Source organism: Mustela nivalis, assembly GCF_964662115.1.
Source record: "Mustela nivalis genome assembly, chromosome: 19".
NCBI lineage: Eukaryota > Metazoa > Chordata > Mammalia > Carnivora > Mustelidae > Mustela > Mustela nivalis.
The window spans coordinates 18197444-18208817 of record NC_139038.1 but is presented as its reverse complement, the minus strand read 5'-3'; the positions used below and the strand labels follow the sequence as shown (position 1 = coordinate 18208817).

Sequence of the window (11374 nt, the reverse complement as noted above, 5' to 3'; positions counted from 1 at the left end):
TGCCGGAAGGCTGGACTGTGAAGCCCTCCCAAGAGTTTTAAATCTCTGCATGCTCTCTTCCCAGCCAAGTGCTTTGGTTAAGTCATTCAACTTCTCTGCTTTAGCTTCCTTAGCTGTGAAGTGGGGATGATGATACTGTCTTCGGGTTTCTGTAAGAATTAAGTGCCTAGGGCATCCGGGGCTTATAGCCAGTACTTTGTATGTTCTCGGCATCCTGGGGCCAGTGTGAGATTTGGTGAGATTATCTCACAGTACTGTCAGTATTCTACCTGCTGTTACTCATGAGCTGGGGAGAAATGAGCTAACCTGGAGCCCAGAGATAGGGTTGGGGCTGTTCCTCTTCAGTTCCCTGTCTGCTGCTGACTTCTTCATACACGGCGCTAAAGGAAACCATGCTTTTTCCTTCCATTCTGTTCTGTGAGTTACAGTTGAGCCCCAGCGTGTCAGGGAAATCCGGACCGGGGTGTTTATTAGTTATTTATTGCTGTATAACAAATCACCATAAACTTAGTTGCTTAAAACAATGTGTATTTATCAGTGTCTTTGGGTCGAGAGTCTGGGTGTGTCGTAGACGGGTCCTCTGCGTCAGGATCTCAAAAGGCTCCGATCATGGTGTCGGTCAGGACGACGTCCTTATCGGAAGGTTCAGCTGGACAAGGATCTAAACCCCTGTGGTTGTCAGAACAATTCCGTTCCGAGGGCCTCGCTTCCTAGCGTGCTGTTGGCTCTAGGCCCCATCGTCCGTGTGCCATGTGGGTGTCTCCAGCATGGCCGCTTGCGTCCCCAACGCACACACGCCGGGAAGGCAGCAGGGAGAGTGTGCTAGCCGCAGAAGTCACAGTCTCGGTATCCTGAGCCAGCGGGCATCCCATCACCTTTGCCGTCTTAGGCCAGAAGAAAAAAAAAAGGAGCCCCACATACCAAGCTTGCACACCTGCTGGTTAGAAGCAAGTCGTGATGGTTTTCTGTTGCTGCCACGACAAATTACTTCAGACTGGGTGGCTACGGTTCTCTGGGTTAGAGGTTCAACACGGACTGACAGGGCTAAAATCAAGGACTCGACAGGGCAGTATCCCTTTTTGGGAAGCTCCAGGTGAGAATCCATTTCTTTGCCTTGTCCAGCTTCTAGAGGCTTCCACACCCCTCGGTTTCTGACCCCCCCCACGGGATGTCATCACAGATCAAGCTTCCCCCCACCCCAGTGTGATTTTATGAAAACCTACAAATGTACGTGATAAGGTGTGCAACGTGCTGTTTTGCCTTAATTGTTCTTTCTCCCCTCCCCCACCTTCGTGAGGCTAGGCTGGCCGAGGGGCCCCATGGCTGAAGACGACCGAGAGCCCCTGGCCGGAGCCAGCGCTCTCCGGGAAGCCCTCCGGGCACTCCTGCCCCCCACGAAAGAGGAGCTGGTGCCGGAGCTCGGGGCGAAGCTGGAGCCTGGCGTGGCGCGGCTGCTGCGGGAGGCCGCCGAGCTGTTCTGCGGGGGCCGCCGCAGCGAGTGTCTGCAGGCCAGCGAGGCCGTCCTGGACTACTCCTGGGAGAAGCTCAACACGGGCCCGTGGCGGGACGTGCACAAGGACTGGCGCCGCGTCTACGCCTTCGGCTGCCTGCTCAAGGCCGCGTGTCTGTGCGAGGAGGCCGGGAGCGCCCCCGCGGCGGCAGAGGCCCTCAGAGTCTGCGACATGGGGCTGCTGATGGGGGCGGCCATCCACGGGGACGTCCTCCTTAAGGTTGCCGCCGCCCTCCAGGCGCACCTCCGCTCAGGAAAGAGGCCCGGCGCAGCCCAGGAGCAGCCCAGCCCCAAGGTATCCGGGTGGGGTTGTCGCCCGCCACACCTCGCGCGCCCCCACAGCCCGGTTTTTTCTAGAAGGGAGGAGTCGGCTGTCCCCAGGGCCAAGGCCTGGCAGCATGCCGACCTCTGGCAGGGAAGAGCATCTCTGTGGATTTAGAGATGGAACAGCTTGGCCTGCTTTCTCGGTCCCCCCCCACGTTCGCAAAAGCAGTGCCATTTCAGGAGAGACGGAGGGAAGCTCTGTGGTCCCCGAGAGCAGCAGCTCGAAGGGCTCGTGGGGGCCTGCAGACAGCTGTAGCCCACACCTTCCAGACTGTTCTCCGTCAGCTCGCTGAAGCGTCACCCACTTTCCGGGCTGCCTCGCTCTCGGGGCTGCCGAATCGGGGCGAGCTGCTGCCTCCAGCTGCCTCCGGGTTCCGTGGCCGGTCGGTCCCGCCCTTGAGGTCCTGGCGTGGGTGGTTCCTGGTATTTGGGGGCGCGAGGAACACGGCGCAGAGCCGAGGGTGGTGGCAGACGGCATTCAGGCTCCGGTGCTGGGTGCAGCCCTGACCCGTGGGCGTGTGTGCTCGCCAGGAGGAAGTGGGTCGGTGATGCAGGCGTGTGGGAACACCGTCCACCTCACCTGTGGGTTAAAAAGGATAAAAAAAAAGGCAAGAACAGGGAGGGAGCCAATTTTGGCTGTGAAATCCTCAGAGGAGGTTTTCCGTGATCCCCGGTGCTGCCGAGGACGCCAGGGGGCCATGGGCATGGTGTCGGTTGACCTTTCTGGGGGCAGGGCAGACCTGCCTGTGCCCTTGGACCTGCCCTTCCCTTTCTCATGCCAAGTCTGTCCCGGGGAGCATGAAGGTGGGCCCCATCCCCAAGGTGGTGCTCCTGCGCTGGGCGGTGTGTGCAGCTGAGGGGCACAGAACGCTCCAGAAGGGCCCACTCTCCTGGAGCCCGGGTTCTAGGAGGCTGCAGACGGGCGTCTTGTCTCCCGTGGTGAGACAGGTGCGCAGGCAGCGCCACTCACACTGACAAGGGCCGGTGTGACGACCAAAGCGAGGGTGTACAGGCCGAGAACCAGGCCAACGGGAGGCCTGCGGGGTGATCCTGGGCACCCCACCTGGGAGGTCTGCTCTCTGAGTAACATGACAGATGGGGAAACTGAGGCTGGAGAGAGTGACTTGCTCGAGGCACGCAGCTGGCCGGTGGCTGAGGAAGTTCTGGCGCAGCCACTCCCACGGCCTCGCCGGGCCAGAGACCTGCTTTAGACTCCTCTCGGCGTGTTGCTGCCAGGGCAGTGGAACCTGGGCCAGGAGCACGTGGTCACGGGAAAGGGTCCTTGGACACCCGACGGCGTTTGGGATGGTGACTTTCCCTCTCGCGGAGATTCAGTGAAAGCCGTGCGTTCCTTTTCTGATCGAACGGACACTTGAGCTGGCCAAGGGGAAAGTCTAGGTGTTGCCAGAATGAGCAGGAGGAGGCGCAGGGACCGCGCCCACCCCCGCTGCTGCTGTCCTCAGTGACAGGGAAGCGACCCCGCTGGGGGCGTGCATGTCCGGCGCCTGTAGCGTTAACGTCTCTGCGCTTGTTTCCACTGTGTTTGGATTTTAAACAGAAAGCGAGGAACACTGGGGTTTCGGTTCCAGATGTGGCGTCCGAGAGACCGGTGCCCCGGCTTCGCTGTCCGTCCCTCCAGCAGTTCAGGAAGCAGTTTCTGGCTCCCGGGAGGCCCGTGATCCTGGAAGGCGTGGTGGACCAGTGGCCGTGCATGACCAAGTGGAGGTGAGTGGCTCTGCCCGTCGGCAGCGCCCACTGCACCCAGAGACTCCTGGGTGCCTCCCTGCGTCCCAGGGACGTGCAGCCTCACATGCTGGTCCCGACCATCCACTGGGCAGTGGCCGGTGTGCTACGGCTGCGAGAAGGAGCCGGGGTTTCCGAGGGGGGGGATCGGGTCCGAGGGGGGGGGGATCGGGTCCGAGGGGGGGGGGGATCGGGTCCAAGGGGGGGGGGGATCGGGTCCGAGGGGGGGGGATCGGGTCCGCTGTCTCCCGTGGGTCCTGGAGGGAGTAGTTCCCCCCACGGCTCTGTGAAGAGTTGTGGCCTCAAATGTTCATGATGAGTTTTACCACAGACCAGTCACCCGGTGGGCACGCGCCGTGTTTTCTCTCTGTTTTCCCTGGTTCCCGTCGTGGGGGACAGGCACGGTCACCACCCCAGCTTACAGCACGGTGAATAAATAACTTCCTGGAGGTCCCCGGCCGGTGATGGGCAGGGCCAGGCCCCCGCCAGCTCAGACGCCAGCGTCCCCGCCGTGCTGTCTGCTGTTTGCTCAGAGGTCTCTCGGCTCAGAGACCGGGGAAGCAGAGAGAGAACTAGGGGGCTGTAGGCCAGCAGGGCGGTAGAACCGCCCAGCAAGAACCTTGGTAAACCAGCCTCCCCAGATCTCTCTGCAAAGCCACCTGGCACTGGTGGGCACGTCACCCCACGTGTTGGTGCCCGAGTGCCCCCCGCCTGTGAAGAGGGGGTCACCGCAGTCTCTCCCTGTAGGGTGGACACCAGAGGTGGCCAGCATGGCCACATGCCCAGCAGGTCTTAGACAAAGCCACACGTATCTGTCTCCTAGTCTGGAGTATCTCCAGGAAATTGCCGGCTGTCGAACTGTCCCAGTGGAAGTCGGTTCCAGGTACACGGACGAAGACTGGTCGCAGACTCTCATGACGGTCAACGAGTTCATCAGCAAATACCTCCGGGATGAGGTACGCCGTCGTGCCTCCTCGCCTCAGCGCTGCCCAGGCGTCCCGGCGCTGCAGGACGAGGATTTGGAGGGGCTGGTGGGGGGCCAGAGCTGCACGCGGACTCATTTCAGGTCCTTTTTTTCCCCCTGGTACAATTCAGTGGTGGTTTGTTGTTTGTTTGTTTTTTTTTTTTTTAATTGTCTTTGTAAGATTTTGCAACCATCGCCACGAATTCCAGAACATTCTCATCACTCCCCCAAGAGATGGTGTGGCCATGAGCGCCACTTCCTCTTCCGCCCTCCCCGCTCCGCAGACAGCCGCTAACCTGCCTGTGTTTCCGTGGATTTCCCGGTGCTAGACTTGGCGTAGAAGCGGACTTGGACAGCATGTGGCCCTCTGTGTCTGGCCGCTGTCAGCTCCGCACTCTTAGGGTTCCCTGCTGTGGCTGTCCCGGGCTGCGGACACACCACACTCGATCGCCAGCTGGTGGCCGTAGGGGGCCCTGCACTGGCTGGTGTGAAACTCGCCCCTGGGCACGTTCCCGACCAGGTTCCGTGCCCTCGTCTGTTTTCGATCCTCTCGGGTGTGTCCCAGATGCGGAACTGCTGAGTCCCACGTGACTCTGTGACCATTTTGAGGAACTGCTGGACGATTTCCAAAAGCAGGTCTATTGTGTTATCGTATCACGTTGTTCCCAGTGCGGGCCGGGCGTGGCCTCCCCTCCCTGAGGCCCGGGTGGCTGGGAACATAGCTCCTGTGCCCTGGAGCTCCCGAACCGTTCCTCTGGGCTTAGGGGGAAGCCCACACGCGGCACACAGACCTGGGTGTCCACCCAGCCTCCGGGGCCGCGGCCGCCCCTCCTGGCCCCGAGAGCCGAGTCCTTCCCGAGGTCGGGGCATTCCGAATCCACGGCCTGTGACTGTTCCCCACACTTCCCGCAACACACCCGCCTGCGAAGTGTTTGTCAGAATAAAATCCAGACTCACCTGAGCAGCTGCTCGTGGGGTCGTCGTTAAGTGGAGCAAACATTTCAAAGTGATAACAGGATATGATTCCATTTTGATTTATAAAAGAAATCCTCCGCGGGGAGAAGGCAGCAGAGCCCGGGCCCGTCCCTACAGAGGCTGCCCCAGATCCCGAGCCTCCCCTAGGCCCAGCCCTGCCTGCGAGGGGCACAGAGGGGACCCAGTGGGGACAGGACGCGGCGGAGGGCTGTGGCCAGCTGGTGGCCCGCGGCTGGGGTGCGCCGGCCCCAGGAGCTGGCGGGACAGCAGCCCCCGAGGCCGCTGCTTACGACTCACCAGGCTTTTTCCGTGTCCCTCCCGGTTTCCTCCTGCGGATCAGTCGAGCGACGTCGGGTACCTCGCGCAGCACCAGCTCTTTGACCAGGTAAGGCTGAGCCCACGCTCCTCTGCCCTCGGCCCCGACATCTCCCACCTCCCTGCCTGGGCTTCAAGCCCGGACGGCAGGAAAGGCTCTAGCAGCCTCATGGGCCACCTACGGGGGTGGCATCCACGTCCCCCTCACCGGCGGGCAGCAGTGGTGAGCAGGAAACTGGCCGTGCTGACCCCAGGGCCACAAGCCTGGGGGGCCGGGAAGGAGGGAGGGGGGAGGCCCCATCCGGTAGAGCCAGGAGTCGGAGCACGTGTGGCCGGACCCGGAGGAAGGGTCCTAGGCAGCCCGGGGAGGGCGGCAGGCTCTGACCTGAACCAGAAAGAGCAGGTCGCTGTTGTCCTTGACTGTGGGTTTTCTCGGGGTTGGGGGCGGGGAACCCTGGCACGTCCTTTTACCCCATCTCTGTTGTCTGCCCACGAGGCCGTCTCCCCACGGCCGGGCCGGCACACTCCCGGCAGGGGCCGGGTTCGGTTCCTCTGGGTCCCCAGCCCTGCTTGGCCCGACTGAAGACCCTTAGGACAGGGTGGCCGAAGGCTGTACGTGGAGGGGGTTTCGGGCTGGGGTGGAGGAAGAGTTGGTGCACCCAGGCCGGAGGCGGGAGGACGTTGCAGGGAGAGGCCCCTGCGCAGCGAGGCTCAGGGGCACGATCTGGAGCGGGCCCCGCAGTGCCGGGTGCGTCCGCCGGCCCGGGAGGTGCGTTCAGAAGAGCAGAGCGCGAAGGCCAAGAGGGAGGCTGGGCCTCCACGTGGGCGAGCCCTGAAGGCCGGACCAAGATCTCGGATTTATCTGCAAGGCAGCAGGGAGCCCCAAAATTCGGTTTCGGAGCAGGAGGGTCCGGGGAAGAGGAGGCATTGTGCGGAGATCATCGGGAGAGCCGGGTGGCGGTGAGGGAGGGGCCCGGAGGCAGGAGTCCTGTGCCGGCGCCTCCCTCACGGTCAGCCTGAAGAAGGGAGCGGCCCTCGGCGGCCCCAGCGGCGGCCCTCGGCGGCCCCAGCGGCGGCCCACGGCGGCCCCAGCGGCGGCCCACGGCGGCCCCAGCGGCGGCCCTCGGCGCCCCGGGAGGATGCCGGCTCGGGCCCAGCCCCACCCTGGTGCCCCGTGAGGAGGGGCGCTCACGAGGGGGTGGTGGGACCCCAGGGGCTGCCTGAGCGGATTACACACTGCCTGAAAGCCCCTCTTGTCGGCGGGGCGGGCACGGCGGTCCGCCTTGTATCGAACAACTTCTGTGCAGTGTCTGGGTTTCGCTCTTTGATGATTTGTGTAGCTACGTGCCGGGATCCTTCGGTTTCCTCGGCACCTTGTGCGAGCTCTCCGCTGTAAGCCTCCCGCCGGCAGTGCGGGAGTTTCTCCCTGTGTTGGCCTTTGTATTCGTCAACGTGTTCAAAATGCACACGGGGTGACTGCTTTCTCCTTAGTCCATTTTGGAAAAATCTCCCTTTCCGGAGATTTGATAAATACGCAACCCCACTTTCTGGTTTTTCCTTCATTTGATTTTTCAAAAACGTGGCACTTGGCAGAACGTGGCGAGCTGGTGTATTTTTAGGAGCAGAACAGTTTTATCAAGTTTTCGAAAAAGAAACGAAGGTAAAACGCACATGACAGGGAGACAAATCTGGAAATACAATTATCTACAAGTCCTTCCTAAGGATTATATATTGATTTTTCTTTCTTTTATAAAAAGTGGTATTTATTTGAGAGAGAGAATGAGCTCGCTTAGGGGGAGGAGCGGAGGGCGACGGACGGGCGGAGAGCCCAGCACGGCCCGATCTCGTGAGACCACAGCCCGAGCCGAAAGCAAGAGTCAGAGGCTCAACCGACGGAGCCAGGCGGGTGCCCCCGTGTGTTTGTTTTCTCAGTTGGTTTTGGAGTTCCCCCAAAGCAACAGGCAGACGCGGTCCTCTTGTCACGTGAAAGGGCAGTGTGTGTCCCGTGAGATGGTCCGTTGACTTTGGGGCTGGTGCGTCCCTGACCAGGGCTCGGCCCCCACGTGTGCTCTGACCCCCCAGATCCCGGAGCTGAAGCGGGACATCAGCATTCCCGACTACTGCTGCCTGGGCGACGGGGAGGAGGACGAGATCACCATTAACGCCTGGTTTGGTCCCCGGGGAACGGTGTCCCCCCTTCATCAGGACCCTCAGCAGAACTTCCTGGTCCAGGTGGGAGTCGCTCCAGAGCGTCGGCCTTGGGTCTCCCCCGGCCCAGCCCTGCGTGGCCTGGTCCCGTTACCCCTGTTTAAACACCAGAGACCGGTGTAGACAAAAGTGAAAACAGAGAGGTGGTGCCAGGTTCCCGGTGGGGCCCTCCCTCGGCGGGGGCTGCTTCCCGGTGTGGTTCTGGGACCAACAGCCCCTGGGATCGGGCAGAGCAGGGCCGGGGAGCCCTATCGGGACAGAGCAAGTGCCCTCACGGTCCTCTGCCCCCCCACGACCCCCGGCCCGCCTGCCGTCCGATGAGCCGCTGGATGATGCCCCGAGGCCCAGACAGGGAGCGGGTGTGTTTACTGCAAGGGAAGGGGCACCTGTTGTAAAACCACCTTTTTTTGTAGGCAGAGAGGTTTAACAGACGAGAACATTTTTCTAGCCTGGAGGCACTAGAATGGCTGAGAGCTGGGGCCCCAGACCCACTGCTTGGCGTGAACGCCAGCCCTGTCACCTGTCAGCTCGGTGACCTTGGGCTGCTCGGCTAGCCTCCCTGGTTATTGATCCGTAATATATTTGGAGGCCAAACCTATGGCTGGCCTGGAACAGGGGCAGGGGTGGGGCAGTCTGGGTGCAGGGAACAGCGCGTGGAAGGGCACAGGTGTAGGAGGCTGGTGTGTTCAGGGGCCTGCGGTCAGTGGGGGGGCAGCTGTGACACTCAGGGCAGCAGCAGTGACCAGTGACTGTCTCCCCAGGTGATGGGCAGGAAGTACATCCGGCTGTATTCCCCACAGGAGTCAGAGGCTTTATACCCGCACGAGACGCACCTTCTTCATAACACGAGCCAGGTGGGTGCTCGGAGGCTCCACGTGTGTCGCTGCAGGTCCTCCCCGCCCCCCACCTGCCCCCTCCCCGGAGACCAGGCAGGTGACAGGTCGGGTTTTCTTCAGGTGGACGTGGAGAATCCCGACCTGGAAAGGTTTCCCAGGTTTGCCGAGGCCCCGTTCCTGTCCTGCGTCCTGTCTCCCGGAGAGGTGCTGTTTATCCCGGTTCGGTACTGGCATTACGTGCGGGCTCTGGACTTGAGCTTCTCGGTCAGCTTCTGGTGGTCGTAGCCAGGGTCCGAGGATCTGAGACACATTCCCCGCTCTACCCCTGGTCCGGCGCTGGCTCCCGGCATCTAGAGACCAGCCAGACCCGGCCTGTGCCGGAGCCTTCACTGGAGACCCCTCTGGGCACTGGACAGACACAGGGTGAGGGCGTGGCAAGGCGCAGGCTCCAGGCCAGCGTGCAGCGGAGGCCGGGGGGCGAGACCCCAGGACGTTCCAGGCCAACACTCCACCTGGACACCCTGGGCATCATGCAGCCTGAGGTGCTGGGGCCACGGGCTGGCTGTGTGCACAGCTATAGAGGGTGGGCTCTGGGGTCAGCTGCCTGGACTGAGACCCCGCCCCCAGCTTCTCTGCTGTGGAAGAGTTGGGGTACTTCACCGTGCGTCTCCATGTGGAAAATAGGGCAGCTCGAGCACCTGCCACGGAGAGTTCGAGAGACGGTGCACGGACAGAGCCCGGGCGGGTCCGTGAGCATTAGCTGCTGTCTGAGCTTAATGATTACTGTGCTTGCCACCAACTTGTTTGTCATGTTTGGCCTGACAGGACAGCCCCAGCCCACAGACTCTTGAGGGGGCGCCGGGCACAGTCAGGGCTCAGCCCAGCCCTGCTGGCCGTGGTGGCGGGGAGTCTGGGGAGGTTTCTGTTGTCCCTGTGTGCGCCCGGCCTGACCCACGGCCTGACCCACGGCCTGACCCACGGCCTGACCCACGGCCGTGGCCATCTCCTAGCCTGCATTTTCAACTGCGCCCCCTGCCGGCAGCCAGTCCCCACGTCATGAAACCTTCCTCCGTGGCCCCCAGGGCCCCCTCCTGCCCATCCGTCTCATTCATTCCCCGCTTGCAGACAAAGCCTTCGCCCGGGGGAGCGGGTGCCCCTGCCAAGGTCAGCTCCCCGTCCCCGCAGCGCCAGCGCCCACAGTCTCCGAGGTCCCAGGGAAGATTCTGGCAGGCTGGGAACCGGGGAGGTGCGATCGGGGCCTGGCTGGCACGTGCACCCCTGGGTAACCACGAGCAGGGCGGGGAAGCATCAGCGGGAGGCTGAAGTCTAGCCGCCCGCTTCCTCCACAGGCAGGCCCAGGCCTCGGAGCTTCATCACACGGGGCTGGGGGCTGCACGGTTTGGAGCAGGGGACTGTCCGTGCGTGCAGTAGGCGGGCTGTTGGCAGACGAGGGGGAGTCCGACACCTGCGGGGAGACGGTGGAGCTGATGCGGGGTGAGGTCAGGGCGCGGCGGGGGCTCTGGGGACAGGGCAAAGGCCAGCTCTTTGGGAAGCGAAAGGGCGGGCTCTCTGCAGAGACTGCTTGTTCCGTTCTCAGGCGTTATATATAGTTTCTTGCCTAATTTTTCAGATGAAGAATTTATACCACATAGTAACACCCCTGAAGGCAGCAGGGCATAAGATAGGAGCCCCTGCGTCTGGCACGCTGGCCGTCAAAGGGGAATGGGCCGTATCTCAGGGTCTGCCTGCGTCCCTCACAGCCCCCACCCCAAGGGTGGCTGTGTGGCTCCAGCCTCCGCCGTCCGTCTCTCCCGCCTGGTGGCCCCACTCGGGCTCTGCGCCGCCGTTCTCATCCACAAGAGGACACGGACGTTAACACGTGACAGGGAGGCCTGGCCGCCTCTACCAGTCCCTTGTCAGGTGAGAAGATGGCAAAGCCGAGATCATGTGCCCTCCGTGCCGGGCCGCATGGCCACCAGCAACCGCGGCGAGCCGGAGGGCTGGCTTCAGCTCGGAGGAGCGTGGACTTGAGTCCACTTGGAAAACGAGTTATCTCCAGCTATTCGCCGAGCCAAGGTGGGGCGCGCAGGGGCCACCGTCCCCCACCCGCCCCGGCTGCAGAGGCCTGCCCGGGGCCCAGGCTGGTGTAGGCACACGTGGCCCCGAGCCGGACGCGGCCCTGCCCCGGCATCCGGAGAGGAGGGACATGGCAGTAAGGTACAGAGCACGGCGAGGGCTGTGAAGGGACCCGAACCGGGGGGGCCGGGGACAGCACGTAGCACAGACAACATCTGCCGGAGTAACAAGGCCGGAACCAGCCACGAGGGTTGAGGGGAGCAGCAGGTGCAGCAGCCCTGGGGCAGGAAGGCGCTGGCGCTGGGCGGGCACAGGGCGCCCGGGGCTGCACCGGCGGCGGAGACACGGGTGTGGAGCCAGGGAGATGGGTCTGCGAGCTGCTGTGAGGAGGGACAGGATGAGCCCGGGAAGCGGAGCAGCCTG

The 11374-nt window shown here is 62.7% G+C and overlaps 1 protein-coding gene across 2 annotated transcripts; it reads left to right on the top strand.

The window, feature by feature from the left end:
* Positions 1-1319: 1319 nt before the first annotated feature.
* On the top strand, positions 1320-9674 carry KDM8 (lysine demethylase 8; the record flags this gene model as incomplete). 2 transcript variants are annotated; one of them, XM_082714712.1, is made up of 7 exons in its annotated part: positions 1320-1805; positions 3393-3559; positions 4401-4533; positions 5857-5901; positions 7914-8063; positions 8801-8893; positions 8996-9674. In XM_082714712.1, 7 exons carry the CDS (start codon positions 1320-1322, stop codon positions 9158-9160), a joined length of 1239 nt encoding a protein of 412 aa, XP_082570838.1. In that variant the 3' UTR covers positions 9161-9674. The 2 variants fall into 2 exon arrangements, with proteins under 2 accessions (XP_082570838.1, XP_082570839.1); XM_082714713.1 differs by lacking the exon at positions 7914-8063.
* Positions 9675-11374: the final 1700 nt, after the last annotated feature.